The sequence below is a fragment of the Alligator mississippiensis genome, chromosome 7, assembly GCF_030867095.1.
Source record: "Alligator mississippiensis isolate rAllMis1 chromosome 7, rAllMis1, whole genome shotgun sequence".
Taxonomy (NCBI): Eukaryota; Metazoa; Chordata; order Crocodylia; family Alligatoridae; genus Alligator; species Alligator mississippiensis.
In genome coordinates this window covers 38,763,727-38,780,576 of record NC_081830.1, presented here as the reverse complement: position 1 = coordinate 38,780,576, position 16,850 = coordinate 38,763,727, and the positions used below count along the sequence as shown (strand labels likewise).

The window sequence follows — 16,850 nt, the reverse complement described above, 5'->3', positions numbered from 1 at the left end:
TGATTTTTCCCCAGTTAGAAGCACTTTTTTGAAAACATTTTGTCCAATATTATGGACAAAATGAAATAAAATAAAAGCAAAGGAAGAAATTTAAAACAGCAATAGGCATAACATATGAACACTACACAATGCAAAGTGCAATTTTAGCCATTTAAAGCAATCTTACACAACTGTTTCCACTCTTATTGTAAAATTAGTAATGCTAATCAACTACCAATAATCCAAACTAATACATTAAGTAGCTGTATTTAATCCAGCTAACACCCAGATCTCCTTTGCTGTACAAAACTTTTAAGTCCTTTTGTATCAAGAGGCATGTTAAATTATCTCTGACGCCTCTCAGTTTCTTTCCCCATATCCAGGCCAGTCCCAAATCATAGTTTCTGCCTCTCCAGTTTCTTAAAAGTCCATTCCTTTTTTTGATTCCATCTAAAATGCCTCTCCTGTTCCTTAGCTGCCATCACCTTGTTCTTGGTCTTCCCAAGTCTTCCTTTGCTTTTCCCCAGTCCATCCCAAAACACTGCAGATAAAATTGTCTCTGCCTGCTGCTCTCACTTTGCTAATTCCCCTCACTTTCTATATCAAGTCCAAGCTTTCCATCCTTACCAGCCTGCCTCTCCCCACTTCTGCCACTGCCTTGATCTCCAATTCCATGTCTCACTCTTCTGCTGCTTTGTACCTTTGTTCTGTCCAAATTTCTACCAACCATCCTCCACTTCCTCTTCCATCCAAAGTTACCTGTGCTTTCATGCTATCCCTTTGTGAGGCAGCCCTTTTCTGTTGCGCACACCTAGGCAGCATCTCTCTTCCTTCAGCTTCTTCCTGAAATGTCTCCACTGTCACTTCCATGTTGATTGTGGTATTAAAGACCTATTAGAAAGAATTCCACAACACCCTGTAGCAACTTGCCTTGGTCATTCAGATCAGGCTGCATACATCTACTTTGCTTCTGCATTTCAGTGGAAGGCTCCTTGAGATAGGGATGGCATCTTCCCTCTTTAGCAGGTCAAAAAGTGTGGCTCAGAATTGGGAACCTATAAACAAACAAACAAAACATTACTGCTTGGGGCTTTTTTTCCATCTTTCAAAAAAGAAAAAGCCCTCACTTTCGATTCCCATTAAAGGGGTCTGTCTCAAAATTTTTACACAAAAAAAAATCTGTTACAAAAAACAAAACAAAAAAGGGTTTAATTGCCCATTGTCAGATCTACCAGTATAGCTGCCTTCCTTGAGGGTCCATCCCTTGTCTTCTGTGGAAAAAGATTTTTTTTTAATGTATAGATCCCCCTTATTTCCCAGCATGCATTTCCCTGGGGTTGAATTTTAGCACATTTACTTCAGGAATGACTTTTCCTGGCTTGCTCTACTCGCATTAGCACATTAGCACATAAGCATCCTATGATAGACTTTGTGTCCTCTACAGATATGATCACACTGTTAATGATAAATAGATAGACACAGGTCCTAAAATCTTGCAAGCAAAACGAATGCAGAGACATTATATAAGTAGCAGCAGCATGATAAACTTAAAGGGAAGTCTCTTCTCTTTAGTTATAGTGTAGGAAGCTAACAGAAAAGTGCATGGTTTCCAAGGTACAGCTACTCCTATTGCTATTTTAATCCAATCTTGAATATCTATCTAGAAAGAGCAGATTACAGGATATGCTCACAGAATGTGGTAAAGCTTTCCTTATGTCCGCAGTTTTTCTGTGTTAACTCTTGGCATCTGGGAGTATAGGCTCAATAGGAACTGATATTGAATTTCAAGAAAATTGAAGTACCCTTTACAGAGATTTCATAGATTCTTTCCTACACACATGCCTCACCTAAATGTTTCTTGCTTTATTATGTGGAAGCTGCTCATGAAACACACAGTCAAGAGTATATTTTACCAGATGGATTTTAACCCTTATTAATTAAAACAAAATAAATTAAGTATTTGTTGTTTGGCACCTGCAGTCACATTAATTTTCCATCTTACAGTGCTTCTGAGATTCAGGGGAGATAACAAATTGCGTTCCTTTAACTTGAGTAAATGAAGAGAATGACTCACAGGAGACTAGTGTACACTTTTGTATCTTCAAATCTAGCAATTCATGTTTGGATTTAAACAATTGGTATTACTGGTCCCACCAGATGGCTGTGAAGGGTGAAACATGATGTCTCGCAGCACCCCTGTGAGAAATACTGGATCATAAACATTTTCTGTTTACCCCCAAAAAAGTTCAGTTCTTTTTTTGTAGGGGTAGGCAACTGTAAATCAGAATGGAGTTTTGTTCCATTTTGTGCAATTCCCATTGCCCCAGATTCTGAAGTCTTACCTAGCTCTAAGATAAACAAAAATTAATAATTATAATTCCGTATTCTCAGACACACAATACATAGTTAGATATGACAGTGCAGCCTTAAGGACTGCTGGAATGAGTAAACTATTTGCAGTTTTCCTTAGAATATAAGTTATTTTAAAGCTTTTCTGTGGCATTGATCTCTGTAGTATTTAAGTGCCTTACTGACAATAAGCAGACAAGGTTTCTTGGGTGAATTTGATATCTTTTATTAGACCAACCCAAATGGTTGGAGAATAGTTATTAAGCAAGCTTTCGGGTTCAAAAACCCTTCGTCAGGCTAAGTAAGCTTCAGCAGTTGGTGTGTGCTCTTCCTGGATGGAATGAAAAGTAAAGAAGCCAGGGGCTGGGCTGGGCTGGGCTGGGCTGGGCTGGGGAGTCAGTTGCCAGGCAGATTATAATGTATCAAAAATCCAATGTCTATGTTTAGTCCCTGATCTCTAGTATCCAGGAGGTTGATGAAATGAAGCTCATAGGCTCGTCTCTGGGAAGTGTTGTGCAAGTTTCCCTTGAGGATCAGGACTGAGAGATTGTAGAGAGAGTGGCCCTCCTGTGAGAAATGTGCCCCCACCGGTAATTGGGTGTTTCTGTCTTTGATGGATTTCCGGTGTGCGTTCATTCTGGTGCGCAGTTGTTGTTTGGTCTCTCCTACATGTTTTCCATCAGGTTATTTGGTGCATTGGATGAGGTATATTACATTTCTGGAGGTGCAGCTGTAAGATCCTGGGATGCTGATGGCTCTGTTGTGGGGTGTAGTAATAGTGGGGGTGGTGGAGATGTGTTGGCAGGTTTTGCATTTCTTGTCCTGGCACGGTCTGGATCCTTTTGGTGTGTTCTGGGCTTGAGGAAGTTTGCTTCTGGTGATGAGGTTGGCGAGGTTCGGTGCTTGTTTGAAGGCTAGGACGGGTGGCTCTGGGAAGATCTTTTTAAGAATAAGATCTCTGTCTAGTATGGGTTGCAATTTTTTGAGGATTTTCCGTACAGGTTCAAGGGAGGGGTGATACGTCATAACCAGCGGTGTGCGATTTGTGGGGGGTTTTCTTCTGTACTGCAGCAGTTCTTCACGTGGTATCCAGGTGGCTCTTTCAAACGTGCGATCTACCTCTCTGGAGGAGTGTCCTTGCTGGGTGAAAGCCTTTTTAAGATTGGTGAGGTGGCAATCCCGGGTGTTCTCTTCAGTACAAATGTGGTGGTATCTGAGGGCTTGGCTGTATATCACAGCTTTTTTGGTGTGTTTAGGGTGATTGCTGGTTCTGTGCAGATATGTATGTTGGTCTGTGGGTTTCTTGTATACTGTGGTCTGTATTTTACCCTTCTGGATACTGATCATTGTGTCTAAAAAGGGGATGCTGGTGCTGGAGTATTCTAAAGAAAGTCGGATGGAGGGATGGTGACTGTTGAATTTCTGATGGAACTCAATCAGAGATTGCAGGTTCTCACTCCAAATGATGAAGATGTCATCGATGTATCGTATATATAGCAAGGGTTTGATGGTGCAGTTCTTGAGGAAGTCTTCTTCCAGGTGGCTCATAAAAAGGTTGACATACTGTGGGGCCATTTTAGTGCCCATAGCTGTTCCCATCATCTGGAGGAAGTGCTGATTATTAAAAGTGAAATTGTTGTGTGTGAGGATGAAGTGTATAAGGTCAGTGCTATCTTTGGGTCTGTATTCTGAGTTGTAATCTTGTTCCTGTAGATATGTAAGGCAGGCTTGGATGCCATCCTGGTGTGGGATGTTGGCATATAGGCTGGTAACGTCTATGGTGGGTAGGAGTGTGTTGCTGAGAAGGTGGTCTATGTTTTTAAGTTTCTGTAGAAAGTCTGTAGTGTCTTGTACAAAACTTGCTCTGTGGGTGACAAGCGGTTTTAGGATTGATTCAACGAAACCTGATATTTCCTCAGTTACGGTCCCATGGTTGGATATGATAGGTCTGCCAGGGTTCCCTTGTTTGTGGATTTTAGGGAGCATGTAAAAAGTCCCCAGGTTAGGTAGCAGGGGGATCAAGGGCTATAGTTTTTCTTGTAGTCTTGATGGAAATGATTTGATGGTATTGTTGAGTTTTTTGGTGAAAAGGGGAGTAGGATCTTCTTGTAGTTCTTTGTAGTAGGTGGTGTCAGAGAGCTGTCTTTTGGCTTCCTTTATGTAATCCTCACGGTTTAGGATGACTATGGCTCCTCCTTTATCTGCTGGTTTTATTACTATTTGGTGGTTGGATCTTAGAGATTCTATGGCCTTTTTCTTTGGTAGAGAGAGGTTGTTGTGGTGGCGTGTGTTGCTGATTATTTCATTGTTCATTCTTTCCCTGAAACATTCAATGACAATAATGACAATAATTAATTTAGTCTCATTACACCTCTGTGAGATAGAGAAATACTGTAAGGAACAGAGGCACCAGGAAAAGTCACTTAGTCAGTGGCAAAACCAGTAACTGGACTCAGGTCTCTTGGGTCAGGCTCAGGTCATCCTGTCTACAGCACCTTTTCCCTCCTTCAAGGTCTGATTCTGTCCCTACTGTAGTCAGTGTGAGACTCTCCCACTCATTTTAATGGGTAGCACAAATTAATGTAAAGCCATATCTTCAGCAGATTGGAGATTTTAGTAATATAGTCATCTAAAATATAAAGATACAGGTTGTAGCTCTCTTTGAAGACCCTGCTGAGTAACATAGGCGGTTTCTTTTTTACTTACAGAAACTGATCTAATGCTGCAGGCCCTTCTAGTTTTGTGATGAGTGATCACAGATTACTGAACACATCCATCTTGTTTGAAAATGGCACTGATTTTGTTCTTTCCATTTTTGATTGAGACTGGGATATCAAAACCCAGATTTTCTCTTTCACTATGGAATGGACAACTTTCTACATCTCTGTTGAGAAAAATTACCATAAATCATGGATTCATTCTATAAATCAGTCCCTGTTATCCTTTTCTTCTTTTCATCAGCACTTGCTCTCTAACTGTTCTATTGGCTTCTAGGGCTCTTGTATCAGGAATATCGAGATAAATCTACACGTCAGGAGATTGAAACCCGGCGGCTGCAGGATTCCCAGACAGACACTGAGGAGTGTTCAGCCAGTGAGGAAACCCCATCAGAAGCAGAACCCACGAATACAGTAGAAAGCAAAGCTGTCCCCCAAATCAGTTTGCTGAGAAATTCCACCTCCAGGTTTAACTTGTGGCAGGATCTTCCAGAAATCAGGAGTAGTGGTGTCCTGAATATCCTCCAGCCAGATGAGATCAAACTGCAAGAGGTAATGGGAACCATGGGAGAGAATGAGGAGTGTTTCTCTGCTGAGTTTTTGCTTAGTGTGGATGTGGCTAATGTTGTTCAAGACAAAAATATTAACATTTAAAAATAAGGAAATTCTTGGGCTACTAAATAGCCCAGTGATTGTAATATGACTTGCTATCATTTATTTTATTCTAAAGAGCATGAGGAAACCCTGTATGTTTTGTTCCCCAACTCAGAAGAGGCACCAATACTGGAGATTTCTGTGGCAACAAAGGAGAAAATAGCTTTTATTTTGATAGCATTATTACTATCGGCAATTTACAGTCCACAGCAATTCACAGTACTCCCTTGAGCCCCTTGCGGGGTGATCCTCTTCTGATGTTAGGAGCAGGAAATTGCCTATAGGAAGAGTTAAATGGTTAACTGCAGTGAATTAGCATGAATTAAAGGAAAGAAAAAAAAGACTAAAATTAATCTTCAACCTCAATGGAGTTTCCTTATTTTTAGATGTTGATGCTTTGAATCTGTCCCCACTTTGAGAGAGAAATGACTGTTCCATTATACAAAACTGGGTCAAAAATTATGACAAAAGTACCTGTACTTTAACCATACAGTGTTTTTGTACTGTTCACAAAGCAATGGCCTCCCCTTTCCTGGTGCAGTAACTCCACTCAGGGCTGTGGCAATAATGCGCACATGAATGAAAACATCTGTCAGTTGTATAACTTGACAGCCAATTACTATTTTGGGCAAGAAAGAGATAAACCTTTTGTATTAATGCATAGAACTGTGTTGATAGTAAATTGAATACACAGTAGAAACGTACAACTCTTGTTCACTAGTACACAGTGTGAGAGCTCTTTGCTATTGTACAGGGTTGCATGACTAGTGCACATTTACTATAGTTGGCTGTGTAAGTGCTGCACAGCACGGGTTCTCCAGATGGAGATCTTCAAAGTACTGTTTTAGACAGGCAATTAAGTACATCCTTTTCTTGAGAGCTCCCTGCTCCCATGTCCATCTAGCACTAGCTCCTATGATTGAGAGAGACTAATGGCCCATTCTAGCAGATATCCGGTGCCTTGAGTGGCATCTGTTAAAGTCAGTGGGAGCTGCATAGCTAAAATGTATTAAATGTTTCTGAAGTCATTCCCCCACCATGTTATTGGGCAGTGGTGAGATAACAGTGCAAGCTGTTATTAGTTTGGGACCTGAGCATTTATATGGGGCTCTCTTAGGCTGACAGGACAAGCTTTTAGAGTGTTAAGGTTATGACTGAAAAGTGACTAAAATGGCATCTTGCTGTTCCATGTTCTCATTTCTTGTTGGCAACTTCCACGTTAGATTTGTTCTGTTTACCTGTCAAAACAAGGTACTTTCAACTGCCAGCATCACAAACACAATCTGGTATTTAGATATTAAGCTTTCTTCCTCCTTTCTGATTCAAAATGGAGACAATACTGCACAGGAAAACAAATTTAACATTTTGCATTATGGATCTGAAAGCGATCACCATTTCCTTTTGAGTGACATTTGTTACCTATAGATATTTTATAGGCAAAATATTTTGCTGCTGGAGCTAGATATTAAATGTGTGGAACACTTCTCCCTCTGTTGGAATACCATAAAAATGAGGCAGATGGAGCTGAGAGAGTCTTTAGGAAGCACTGTCCTTTTTCTGGTGTGTATTGCAGCTGAAATGTTCTTGCTGTTTATTCTTTCTGGAATGTTTTGAAGATAGCTCCATGAGAGATTATAAAGTGACTTCAAACCAGAAGGTTAACAAATGATAGTAGATTGGTAAATGTTGAACAGAACAGGGGGTTTGCTTTGGAGAGAGCATCAGGCAAAGAAAACTGGAAGTGCTTGAAATATACTGAAGAAATTAACTAAAAAGTCTATCAAGCCTTGCACAGCTCCCACTGACTTCAATGGGAGTTGCACTCACTTTTGCCAGGGATTAATTTAGAAGAGTCTAGGGGGAATAAGATGAATGGGCAACTGATACAGAGGATGAAGTGTATTCAGATTTCTGAATAAGAACTTCACATTTATGCAGCTGTGCAAGAAAAGTCAGAAGCCATGTAAAAGCCTCTGCTTCTCTCACCCATTTTAATCATGAAAGCAATGGAAGAGGTAATGACCTAACATACCTTTACAGAGCAAGTGAGGAGGGGCAACAAGAGAATTACTTGGGCAGTAGAACGCACAAGCCCATAAGAGGAGAATGAAAGGGAAGAGCCAGCAAAAGACTTTATTTACTGGTGTGCAAGGCAATGATAGCATATCCTGGATGGAGCAGAGACACAATAGCCAGAGAAAGAAGTGGTAGTCCGCAGCAGCTCACAATACAGCACAGACAAGAATTAAAGAGATGGCACTTGCCAGGAATACAAATTAGTTGTTGTTACAGGAGATGACTGAAAAGCATGGAGTGGGCTATTGGCAAAATAAAGAAAACAAGATACTTTGTTGTGCCCTGGGCACCAGGGTAAGATAGTTGACTAAAAGAGGGATGAGAATGCTGCAGAAGGCAATTTGTCATTGTCCATGTTGAAACAAATAATACGTATGAAGAGAGGTTGAAAAATATGCAACATGACTTCCGAAACTTAAACATGCAAAATATGATCAAGGCAGGAGATGTCTTCAGAGACTCCTAATATTGAATATGAGGCACATTTTGGAGACTGATCTGATGCACAGCTGTAGCTAGGAGAGGTTTTAATATGGTATTAGCCTTACGCTTTAGTTTTGAGGTCATTACTCCTTTAAGCCATGTCCCAAATTAAGTGTCTCAGTTATGGATTCTTCTAGCATACTCCAGAAGCAACAAACAGGGTGGACTTTCTTTAATGACATGCCAATGAAAACTGTTCATCAAACTGAGGATGGGTCTTCTTCAGGGTGGTCCACAATTCAGTGCCCTTCTTAGAAAAATAGTAAAGTTGGTTTTCCAGGCCCCCTAGTTGGTGTTCTATCAGACCTTTCAAATCTAATTTTTTCCTGGGATGGGAAGGGAGAGAGCTAAGTAAATTTAAGGATCCCCATGCTCTTCCTAAGAGGATGCCCTGATCTCAGATTAGAAACCTCTGGTTTTCTTTATTCCGTCCCTGAGATACAGGGGTTGCTTTCACCTTCCACCACGCCTAAAGGCTCTACTCCCTAAAGGCTTTGTAGATCAGGTAGTCTATGGCGATGGTTCTTAACCTTTTTAGACTCAAGGCACCCCTCAGTAGACTTGGACAGTCACCCCTTGGAAAATGCAAGCTCTTAAACTTTCACTTGTTTTTTGACACAGAAAAATAATAGAACAATTCTTCTGTTGGAAAGAACTCAGAAAGACCACAGCATGTCAGAACAGTTTTAACTATGGATTCCTTTTTTGAAATCTCTGGATGTATCTTGTGAATCATTGCACACCTATCAGAGCTAACATTGCATGACACCCCACAGCACCCTTGAAAAGGTGTCAAGGTGCCCCATGGTGCAACAGCACCCTGGTTGAGAATCACTGGTCTATCTATGTCTGTTTTTTTTTCTTCTGCCTAGTGAAGGAAGTCGCTTCTTTCATACTACAGCCAGGATAATTAATAGTATACCCCAACACAAGCACTTTGTATTCTTTTAATGCTGAGATATCTTCCACAGAGAGCTAAGATTTTTTTATTTGAGCATATGGGCAACCATTTGGTTGTGTTCAGACCTAGCAGGTAGATTTTAAAATACAACAGTTGAGTAAGTAAAGAAGTAACATTTACTTCAGGCTGAAAAGGCTTGAATAAAAGTTTGATGGGAATGAGCTAAAACCAGGAAATAAGTGAAATAATAATAGTATAATCACAAGTTTTAAAACACAATATGCAAGGAATTTTGATAAAAAGCCAGAAGAAATGCTTCATGACACCAGTTATGACCTTGCTTGCACTACTAAAACATGGTGGAGGATGAGTCATAGATTGGAATATTAGTCCAGATATGATTCTCTATTTGCAAAACAAAAAGGGGCAGAATGAGGAACACTTTTCTTCTGAAGCAAATTCAAGAGCAGCAAAATATAAAACAACAGTGTGAAATGTAATTGCAAAATAACGTGGGCTAAATTGTAGGAAAGGGGGAAAAACAAAAGAAATGGTGATGGATTTATGTTGTGGGCCATAGGGGTCAGATGGAATAAAACATTATATACTACTGGAACAATTATCAGAAATGACTAAATCACTGATGGGTAGCTTTAATTATCCAGACATCTGCTGAGCATCAAGCACAGCAACATGAATCATCAAGGATGTTTTTTTGACTATATGGAAGATAATTTAATGATGCAAAAAAGAGAGGAACAAGCCAGAAGAAACATTGCGTTGGTCCTCACAGTGAACTAACACGGACGAAATGACAGAGAACCTGCAAAAAAAGGAGGGGTGGGTAGTTTGGAACATGTTTCCATAAACCAAAGGACCTCAGTATAGTCTAAGTATAGTAGGACATAGCAGGTAGTATGACCATGATATTATACTTTGAAAAGCTAGTTATACAGAATTACTTCATAATGTGAGTCAGAACTATATGGTGACAGCTATTGGTGCCAACCTCAAGTGAACTTTTGTTGTCCAGTTTATTCTTTTTTCTACCCTTGAACTCTGCCCGTCTTGTTCGGTCTGTCAGACTTTCCTCTATTCTGCCTTCTTCTGTCCCTTGCTACCTGTATTGACTTTCCTTTATAGGATTATTCCACATAGGCTATACATATACCTAAACAGGCTGGATGTTGGACCCTAGTGAGCCAATAGCTTCCTGGTAATCAGTTCTTTTCAGTATCAGAAGTGACACATCTTGCACTAGTCTGCATATGCCTTATTTGCCTGACCCAACCCTGCCACTGTTTGACTTGGATTTGAGGCCTGCAACAGGAAATTATTTAACAATTGCAGATGATAGGTTTGATGTCAGATGCAACTTGAATGAGAGAAACATTCTTAATACAAGCCATAGTGAATCCTTTTGGAAGTTAATTTCAGTCAGTTGAGGCACTTTTTCTTCTTGCGTACCTCCCACAAAGTCAGAGACTTTCCCCCAACTACATTGTGTGTCCTGGCTGTGTGTCCAGCCCTGCCTACTGCCTGTCCTGTTAAGTCAGGGGCAACCAAAGTCTAACCTGTGGGCCAGGTCCAGCTGGCAGTGGACTCTATTTCCCAGGAGCCCCTGCCTGTGTGACTGGGGCTGGTTTCAATGGGGACCCCAGCAGTAGTCCTGCTGTGATTGCTCAGGGCTGGGATTTCCATGGAGACTGGCCCCAGCAGCACTGTACGACAGCAGTGAGGCCAGCCTCTTCCTGGTCAGGGGGCTGTTTTGAGGGTGGGAGCGGGTCAGGCTCATCTGCTGCTGCCTGTGCAGTGCAGGCAGCAGTGGTGGCACTGCTGGGAGAGGTGGCTATGGGGAATTTTGGGGAGGCTATAGCCCCCCCAAGCCCTCCCCAGTGCTGCCCCTGCTGGCAGCAGGGCATGCAGCCGGGCAGAGAGCTGCTTCAGAGCCCAGCTGGGATCTTGCAGCAGTAACAGCGTGGTCCAGAGCCATGGCAGAGTTGCAATCTGCAGCCTGCATGCTGTGGGAAGGGGTGTGCAGGCAGCTGATCACAGCTTTGTCTCAGCTCCGGACCACACTATCACTGCTGCAAGAAGCCAGGCAGAGCCGCGATCCACTGCCTGCATGCCTCTGCCTGGGTTGTGCAGACTGCAGATCATGGCTCTGCCCTGGCTCTGGACCCCGCTGTCACCACCGTGAGATCCCAGCTAGGCTACAGAGCAGCTCCCCAGCCTGCCGTGTGCCCTGCCAGCGCTGCTGGGACCAGTCTTCATGGAAACCCCGGGCTTGGGCTGTCACAACACAGCTGCTGCTGGGGTCTCCATGGAAACCAGCCCCAGCCATGTGGGCAGGGGCTGCTAGGAAATGGAGTCTAGCCACCAGCCAGATCTACTATTTTGCCTACCCATCTTACATGCTCTTTGCACAACTTAGAGGGATTTCAAGGATGCCTTATCACTGCCTGACATGAACACCTCACAACATGAGTGGGTTACATTGCACCTACACATGCATTAATGTGCCTTTTCTAATGCGCATTAAATTTAGTACCTCCAGTGTGAGTGCATTCGCATGCTTTTTTAGTGACATTTAATGTGCAGTAGACTATTTTACTGAATATTAGCATGTCATGGTTTTTTCATGTGACACTTTAATGCAGCATTTCCCAACCTTTTCTGTCCCATGGCACACTTACCTGGCCTTTTCTGTCCCACAGCATACCGGCTAGACACGGACCAGGGGGTGGTGAGCAGCTGAACATGGAGCAGGGGGGAAGTGGCCAAACACGGAGCGGGGGGAGGTGGGGAGGGTGTATCGGCATGGGCCTGGCCGGGGCACAGTGGCAGCAGCACTGGCTGTTACCACACTCCCCTAAGATTCTGTGGCATACCTGGACATGGCTGATGGCATACTGGATGGGAAATGCTGCTTTAATGTGCAGTCAAATAGCCTAGTGTGCATTAAAGTGCGTATGTAGACATGCCCACTGTGAAATAGCTCTCTGAAATAGGTGGCATTGCCAATTTTCAGGTGGGGAAGCTAGCACGTGGAGATTAAGTGCTTGAGGTCAGCAAAAGAGCCTGTAGTAGAGCTGAAACTAAATCACTGTCCATTGCCAGAGGTCCCAACATAGCGCATCTAAACTGCTGTTGGCATGGGCTACAAGTACATGCAAAAGGGCTGTGGTCACTTACCCCCTGCCTTTTAACATTTTCTGTATGTCTGCTTTGTTCCTTCATGACAGTGATTTAAAAGAAAGCTGCTCAAGCAAACCCGTAGAATATGTGTTTTGCAAACCCTGCCCATTGTGCTGCGAATAGCCTTCAAGCAGCCCTGAAGCATCTGAGTCAACTCCTTGTGGTTGTCGATGCTCCTAGGGTCTTAATTTCATTTTAACAAAACCGAGGGTCTCAACATTGGGGTCAGCAGCCCCTGCTCCTTTTTTCTTCTGCCTTTGAGGACTGCTTTCAATGGGGTAATGACCATCTGCCAGTAGAGTCAGGAAGCTCCAGGCTTTAAAAACTGACCAAGCTTAGCAGCTGATTAGTTTAATAACACTACACAAATTTATTCCTACAAATGGTTGCAGATTTTTATCTGAACCAAGCCATCAATTTGCTTTTCTTCTTGCCCAAACCACATTTTTTGTCAAGGAAAGGTAGGTTATTCATCTTGACCCCTTAAGCTACCATTTTAACAGAACAAACTGTTCAGTAAATCTGCCTATTTATGGCTTACTGTAAAAGTTAGAGGATAGGAATACTTCCACCCAGTGTTCATTAAGCTGCATCAAGATTTCTGTATACACACAGCATAGGTAGCCTAGGCATTCCACTTCCTGATAATACAAAGTTACATTCCCACAAGTCCGAGTTACATCTTTCTTTCATTGGGTTTCCATGGAGCATGTTATTTGTGCCCAAGAGAACTAGTACTGACTAAGAACCCCTTTGTGCTTTGTACATACAAAACAGAGAAATGGATAGATGCAAAAAAATGAGGATGTACAGTGCAACAGTATTAGCCTGAGAGACAGTGATCCCTGCACACCAACATCCTAGCTAGTCTTATGTTGTCTGTATATTCTGTGGCAAAGAAGTTTTTGAAGGAGGGATTTGAAGGAGGATAATGAGATGCTTTGTGGATTCTTTCCAGGGCTCTCCCAGACGTGAGGGGGAAACATGGGACACAGGAGGAGGGGCTTGGTTGAGTGAAGAACACTGGCCAGTCTGGAGTCAGCCTCTCCATACTGAATAAGAGAGGGAAAGTGAAGACAGGCCATGGAGAACCTTGAAAGTGAAGTAGCTTATGTTTGATATGTCAGACAAGGGGAACCTGGTAGGGAGATGCAATGAGATTGTTGACATGTTCAAATTAGCAAACTTTGTAGCAGTATTTTGGATAGATATTTGTGGAGCTGCATTGCTTTTGCCAAGAACAGACAAAGGAAGCTGCAGTAACTGGGATGGATAGATAGGAAAGGTTGTATCTTGGAGGGGGTCTGCAGGCAGAATGCACAAGCTTTAAACATAGCCTGGATATGGGGACCTAGAGAGGTTTTAGTCAAAGATAATGCTCAATTTACAAGCCAGGGTGACAGGCAAAAAATCATGAAAGGAGGTTCTGTGGAAGGCTTGGGGGAAAAATAGAGAGCTCTGTTTTAGTCAGATCTGGTGTCCAAGGGGAGACATCAGAGAGACAGAGCAAGATTTCAGTTTGGACATAAGTAGAGGGTTCTGGAGTGGAGAAGTGGATCTGCAAGTTGTCAGCATAGAGCAGGTAGTTGAATTTGCATTTGCAGATAAGATTACTCAGAGATTCATATAAAGAAAGAAGAATAGGGGACCTGGAATTATAAGAACTCAATTCATACTTCCATGAAACATAACTCTGCCCTCAGGGTTTGATGCCCAGTTTGGGAGAGCTAGTTTGCAGTCATTCTTTCATTGAAAGTTTCCCTTATGCTCCTTAGAGATTCTCAATGCTTGTCTATCTCCCAAAAGATTTGTATTGATAATACAGAAAGGAGAAGGTAGCACCTCACTCAAAGCTGGAATTTATCAAATGTGTCAAAACTGTAGCTTCATCAGATAGATCATGAATTTCATGTCAATCCTCCATGCCCCCATTCTTCACAGTCTAGCAAGACTGTAAGGAGATGGAAGAAAGACTGTGTGTGTGGGACATGCCGTCTTACACACATACTGTTCCAAGGTTATGTCTTGTGTATTACATGAGACTGGGTCTCATGCCTCAACAAGATTTTCCAGGCTCTGAATGTGCAGGACTGAATTTGTAGACAGGAGTGCAAAATTGTAAAGATAATCTACTTATGGTAGTCAAGTGATAGGCAATTACCTTGGTTTTGATGCTTTCTTGCTAATCTACAGCCATGATAGAATATATTGCCTCTGTAGGACGCAGCAGCAGAGCATTCTTTCATCAGTATGGTTACTTAAGACTCAGAATAAGCCCCAGCATGTGCTTTACCAGTGTACCGTTTTTCAATCAGTTTTCCAGCCATAATCAGATGTTATCATACATCATGGATGTCATTTCTGCAGCCTGTGAGCAATCCCTACATTTTGGTGCCAAACTGATCTGTTTCATAGCGGATGGCATAAGTGTACAGGGCCATTTCACTTGTGTGCAATACAAATGTTCACATTTTTCCTATGCAAGTCTTATAGCAAAAATCATTGAGAGCTTTCAGAATATTTCTGTATAGGGAGAGCGCTTGATGCTTGCCACCGTGTTGTTGATATTTATCTTTTTGAACACTTCTCCAGTCCATGTTTGAACTAGTCACTTCTGAAGCCTCATACTACAAGAGTCTGAATCTGCTGGTGTCTCACTTCATGGAGAATGAACGTCTGAAGAAGATCTTACACCAATCTGAGGCTCACATCCTCTTCTCCAATGTCCTGGATGTCATGGCAGTCAGCGAACGGTAAGTCAGAGGCCATTAGACTTTTGGCTCTGTGGAGTGGGACAGCCTTTTACCACTGGCTTAAGTGACTTCTCTTCTTTTCAAAGAATCTGCAGAGCTACTAACTGGCTTCAGTTGCAGGGGGCTTGGGCTTAGGCCTTTAACTGCCCATCAGGATTAATATCAATTCTGGTTTTCCCACCTAGTTTCCTCTTGGACCTTGAGCAACGAGTGGAAGAGAATATTGTTATTTCAGATGTGTGTGACATTGTCTACCAGCATACAGTAAATCACTTCTCAGTGTATGTGACCTACGTCTCCAACCAGACCTACCAGGAGAGAGCTTACAAGCAGCTTCTGTGAGTTTCTTTTTCTGATCCTGAATTATTTGGCCAAAAACGTAGTTTCATGTCTAACCTGGTAATTTACAAGGGAGGAATAAAAATTAATTTGGAAAAGGGGACACTCACTCTTTTCACAATCTTAGCCTGAATCTATTTACAATAAAAACAGTACAAATAATTTAAATTTGTAAGGGTGGCACAGCAAGGTACAGAAATAGCAAACCAAGAATGTTCAGAGCCAACTTTTACAGAGTGCTGAAATATTAAATACACAGCTGAACACACAGCTGTGAAATCTGCATATTTTTTGACTTGCAAGCCAGGGCAAAAGTTACAAATATAAAGATAGTTGGTGTGATCTCAACTCACTATTACCGAGTCCAGTTGCAGCCTTCTTGAGAGTCATAGGGTTTGGCCAATCAAGTACATTACAGCAAACAAAAAAGGAGGCAGAGACTGATTGTACATCAGCTGCTCCACAGTATGAGTTTAGCTGTACACCTGGACCCCGCAGCAAGTTTAAACTAAACCTTGGTAATTTAACCAACAGGGCATGCCACAAATTTGCCTCCACCCTCCACAAGTGCCACTACAATCGCCTTCCCCTGCTCAAGCTGCTGCTCTGCTTTCTAATCCCTGCCATGTACTCCTTGCCCAATCTGCTGCTCTGCTTTCTGCGTCCTGCCCTATGTGCCACTGTGCTGTCTGTCCCCTCTCTGATTGGCTGCATGCGACACACAGAGGCTGCCTGTGCCACTTGTCCACTGTCCTATAGGGAGCTGATATATTCTTTTCTTGAAATATTTTATTTTTTTAATAATAAGAAGCCATTTTCCTCAGCTCATCCTGGTATATCCTTATACTACAAACAGGCTGTGTAGATAGAGGATCCTGTCCCAGACATTTTCTCAAGTAATTTCAAATCCAGAAAGTCCATATCATCCAGCCAGGGTGTCTCTTCTACCCCATCATAACAAAGGGCTGATGAGTTTGTATTTGAAAAAGTGGATTTGTTTGTCTCCTTAGTAACAATGCCTTGGATTTTTTTTCAGATAGTCCACTGCAGATTCTCCCTATGTATTTCCCCATTTTAGCCACAGCTATTTTAGCTGGGTTGGGATGAATATGGCAGAGTACTGCCCCTTTCCTTTCTCTGCTCTTTGAAGCTGATCATCTGACCCCAAAGCATACCCTACAGACTTACAGCAGCCTCTGCTAAAAAGTAAACTCTGTACTGGGCTTGATAGCCTGCTCTTTTCCAGTGGGGTACACCTCAGTGTTTCCCTGGGCCAGAGATGAGCAGTGCATTGTGAGGCACTAGGAACAGAAAGGAACTTTGGAGCATGAACAGTTTGACTAGGGTGGTCACTGGTCCTGCTTTATACCAGACCATCCTGTTTTTAAACCTATTGTCCCT

General features: G+C 42.3%; 1 protein-coding gene across 7 annotated transcripts in view; it reads left to right on the top strand.

Moving 5' to 3' along the window:
- NGEF (neuronal guanine nucleotide exchange factor) overlaps positions 1-16,850 on the top strand; it is a 90,941-nt gene that overhangs the window by 50,138 nt on the left and 23,953 nt on the right. For all 7 annotated transcript variants that reach the window (XM_059730873.1, XM_019486087.2, XM_019486088.2 and 4 more), the window contains 3 exons: positions 5,323-5,597; positions 14,950-15,110; positions 15,296-15,448. In XM_059730873.1, the coding sequence (XP_059586856.1) occupies positions 5,323-5,597; positions 14,950-15,110; positions 15,296-15,448 (589 nt within the window). The remainder of the gene's footprint in view (positions 1-5,322; positions 5,598-14,949; positions 15,111-15,295; positions 15,449-16,850) is intronic.